The sequence below is a fragment of the Bison bison genome, unplaced genomic scaffold (assembly GCF_000754665.1).
Source record: "Bison bison bison isolate TAMUID 2011002044 unplaced genomic scaffold, Bison_UMD1.0 scf7180017864274, whole genome shotgun sequence".
Taxonomy (NCBI): Eukaryota; Metazoa; Chordata; class Mammalia; order Artiodactyla; family Bovidae; genus Bison; species Bison bison.
The window spans coordinates 583,164-586,622 of NW_011494846.1; the positions used below are offsets into that span (position 1 = coordinate 583,164).

Genomic DNA, 3,459 nt, shown 5'->3' on the forward strand with positions numbered 1-3,459 from the left:
TTCTTAAATTTGGTACAATATTGCTTCTGTTTTTTTTTTTTTTAATGTTTTGGTTTTTTGGCCACAAGGCACATGGAATCCTAACCCCCCAAACTACAGATCAAACCCATAACCGGTACATTGGAAGGCCAAATCTTAAGCGCTGGACTACCATGCAAGCCACCAGGGAAGCCAGCAAAAGGCGAGGGGCTCAAGTCCTTGGACATCTCTTTAAGTTAATACTTCAGAACATCTGGGATGACTGAGAACCAATAGGTTTAACTTATAAAACTCACCAAGACGGTCATCTTTTAGGAGAATTTCTAATGATTTCTTCTCTTCAACTCCACGAAACCCCACTTTTTCATAATATACTGAACGAAAGTTTCTCTGGGAGTCCTCAGTCATGTTTCATTCTTGGAGAGACAGAATAGGGACTAAAAAAAAGTGAGCCTAGAAACGAAAAATAAGAATTGAGAAAAATTCCGTGATTTTCTCCAACTCTTCCATGAATCTGATACACTATGATAAATGATCTGCCCGTGTATAGGACCCAATATTAAACCTTCCTGTTTACACAACCTTAGTACCACCTCACCTATGCACCTTGGCCCAAAACCAAGATACGAAACAGAAGTCCCCCGAGCTGCTCAAATAGATGGCACAAGGTTCATACCTTAGCATTCCTACATAACTTAGGAGAGAACCTAGCACAATGGTATATTCTGCAGCCATTAAACATGTTCAAAGAAAAAAGTGAAATAGGAAGACAGACAAAACGTCACACAAAGGGTACTACCAAATATACACAATTGGTTTATGTTTTAAAAATAGTATGTATTTAAAAAAATAAACTATTCTGAAATGTTAACAGTAGTTATCTTTAGGCAGCAGGATTCCAGATGATTTTAATTTTCTTTGGCTTAGCCGTGTTTTCTAAAATGGGTGTTTTGTAAAACAATCTAAGTTATAAAAAGAGTTAAAAAAAAAAAAAAAACCTAAGTTCCTCACTCACTTTTCTTTTAAACACAATTCTATCAAACGTAGTTGTCAAAATTCAAAACCCACAACAGATTAAGCATTAAATTATAAACCAGAAGAGGGGCAGGAATGCAGCCTGGTTGACAAGCGATTCCACAGAGTTAGAGACAAAATAACTTAAAATCTGACATTAGAACTCAAAAAGTCCAGGGGTCTCCAGGTTCTTCCACAATAACCTTCAGTAGATTGGAGTTATCAAGAAATGGTCAAATCAGGTTTGTGTTTTAAGAACAGAGTGGATGTAACAGTTTCCAAAACGTGTAACACTGCACGACCCAAATGCTTAAAACACTGGTGCAAAGAATATAACCCTCAGGTTTTACGAAATTTTGAGATGTGGCCAGGGGAGCGTTGAATTGCTAGACAGCCAAGTTCTTCCTTACTGACAAGATACCCACTGAGTCGCCTGGGGCACAGTAAAAAACAGAGTTCGTTTAAATTGGGCTTCCCAGGAGGCGCTAGTGGTTATTCAAAAAAACAAAACAAACAAACCCGCCTGCCAATGCAGATGTAAGAGACGAAGGTTCGATCCCTGGGTCGGGAAGCTCCCCTGTAGAGGGAAACAGCAACCCACTCCAGTGTTCTTGCCTGGAGAATCACCTGGCAGGCGACAGGCCACAGGGTCGCACAGAATCGGACACGGTTGAAGCAACTTGGCATGCGCGCAAGTTGAGGAAGTCTAAATGGTTCTGAGCTTTTATTATCAAATGAATGTTTTTTTAAGAGCAGAATTCCAAAGCATTAAAACGCTACACGAGGTGGGATTTATTTAAAAGCAGCATCCAAACAGCTGCAAGGCGATCCAGTGCCTGCCATTTAAGGACCCCCATCCTCCGACTGCAATGCAACAGCGAACGCGTCCTCCAGGAAGAAATCATTTTTAAGTTTCCTTCCCGCCCAGGAGCGCCCACCTGACAGGAGAAGAAACACACCCTAGGCCAAGTCCGCGGGTCCCACTCTCCCTAACATGCTTCACCTCTAGGAGTAGAAAACCACACCCGGGTTGAGACTTAAGAGGTCCGGGGAGGCCGCGGAACTCAAGCCCGGCACGCTGAGTGGCCGGCAGGCAAGCGGCGACCTGAGGGGGCCGGCCCCGATCGGCCGGGTGGAGGGAGACAGACGAAACCCCCAACCCCCGCCGTCGCCGCCGCCGGGCGTGACGTCACCTCGACGACAGGGGGCGGTGCCGAGAGTGCGCGTGCGCCGAAAACGCCGCCGCCGCTCCGGACGTGACGTTACCTCGGCGTCAGGGGGCGGTGCCGAGAGCGCGCGTGCGCCGAGAGCACAGCCGCCGCTCCTCCTAGCCTTAGGGCGGTAGACTGCGTCCTAGACCCGGGAAAGAGCAGGTGCAAGTCCGACTAATAGCTCAAGCCCCTCACCCGCTACACCGTTCTCCGCCCCGGTACCCCCTGCTCCCCCGACTCATTTCTAGTCCGGAGAATCTGGCGTCTACCTTCCTCCCGCTGTGCCGGTCGGTGCGTGCCGGGGATGCTTCTTTCCAACCCTGCGCTGGAGGTGATCGCAGAGCCCCAGGATGGTGCTCCTTAATGGGTCTGCAGCGGCAGACCCCTGCCTTGTCGTCACCTCCTTCTTCCCTGTATCTGGAAATAAAATGACCCACCAAATGAGACGTGCAAAGCAGCTTCCTGAGAATTTGCTGTACAAGAGAGTCGTCCCCACTGCCGCTTCTCTTTTGGCAGAAACACAAAGGCAGGAGGGGAAAGGCTGATAGTGGGAAAAGGGGAAGCCTCCAGGTGTGCTCTCGTCGGAAGCTGTAGGCACGGGGGAGCTGCAAGTAGATGAGAAGCCAGGCCTCCTGTGTGATCCCCCGTTAGCCATGCCTGGCTTTCCCTAAGTAAGTGTTAGTCGCTCAGTCGTGCTCAACTCTTTGCGACCCCATGGACTGCAGCCCACCAGGCTCCTCTGTCCATGAGATTTTCCAGGCAAGGATACTGGAGTGGGTTGCCATTTCCTTCTCCAGGGGCTCTCCCCAACCCAGGGATCGAACCCGGGTCTCCTGTACTGCAGGCAGATTCTTTACCGACTGGCTTTCCCTGCTTAGTACTAAATTGAAAGCAAGGATACAGATTAGGGAAGCTGTAAGTTATTAATCAAGCCCAGGTCAGTTGTTAACAGTAGTTATTGTTAAGCTTCCTGGCTTGTAAGGAAAGCTACCAGTCAGGCTGACTTCCTAGGTTTGTTGTAGTTAAGGGGCTGGTTTTTCTAGGCAGGTTGTGGGTTCCTTCTGCTTTTATATATGGTGGACCACGGTCTGTATATTCTGGCTCTCAGATAAAACACTATAAAAGTGAATTATATGAAAAATGAAGATAACAAGGTAAACTAACGCCAACATTTTAGACTCCACAGACAAAATTACTCTTTAATATAGCTATTAAAGTTCATAAACACTTTCTCTGCTTACCTTGTCACAGTCCA

The 3,459-nt window shown here is 47.2% G+C and overlaps 1 protein-coding gene across 3 annotated transcripts in view; it reads right to left on the bottom strand.

The window, feature by feature from the left end:
• Positions 1-2,187, bottom strand: part of TBC1D7 (TBC1 domain family, member 7) — a 24,626-nt gene extending 22,439 nt beyond the window's left edge. Inside the window, exons 1-2 of one of the 3 annotated variants that reach the window (XM_010848781.1) lie at positions 1,997-2,187; positions 276-432 (exon numbers count right to left, since the gene is read on the bottom strand). In XM_010848781.1, coding sequence (XP_010847083.1) covers positions 276-387 — 112 coding nt within the window. In that variant the 5' untranslated portion in view covers positions 388-432; positions 1,997-2,187. Of the gene's footprint in view, positions 1-275; positions 433-1,931 lie in introns of all 3 variants that reach the window. The other 2 variants (XM_010848780.1, XM_010848779.1) reach the window with 2 other exon arrangements.
• Positions 2,188-3,459: the final 1,272 nt, after the last annotated feature.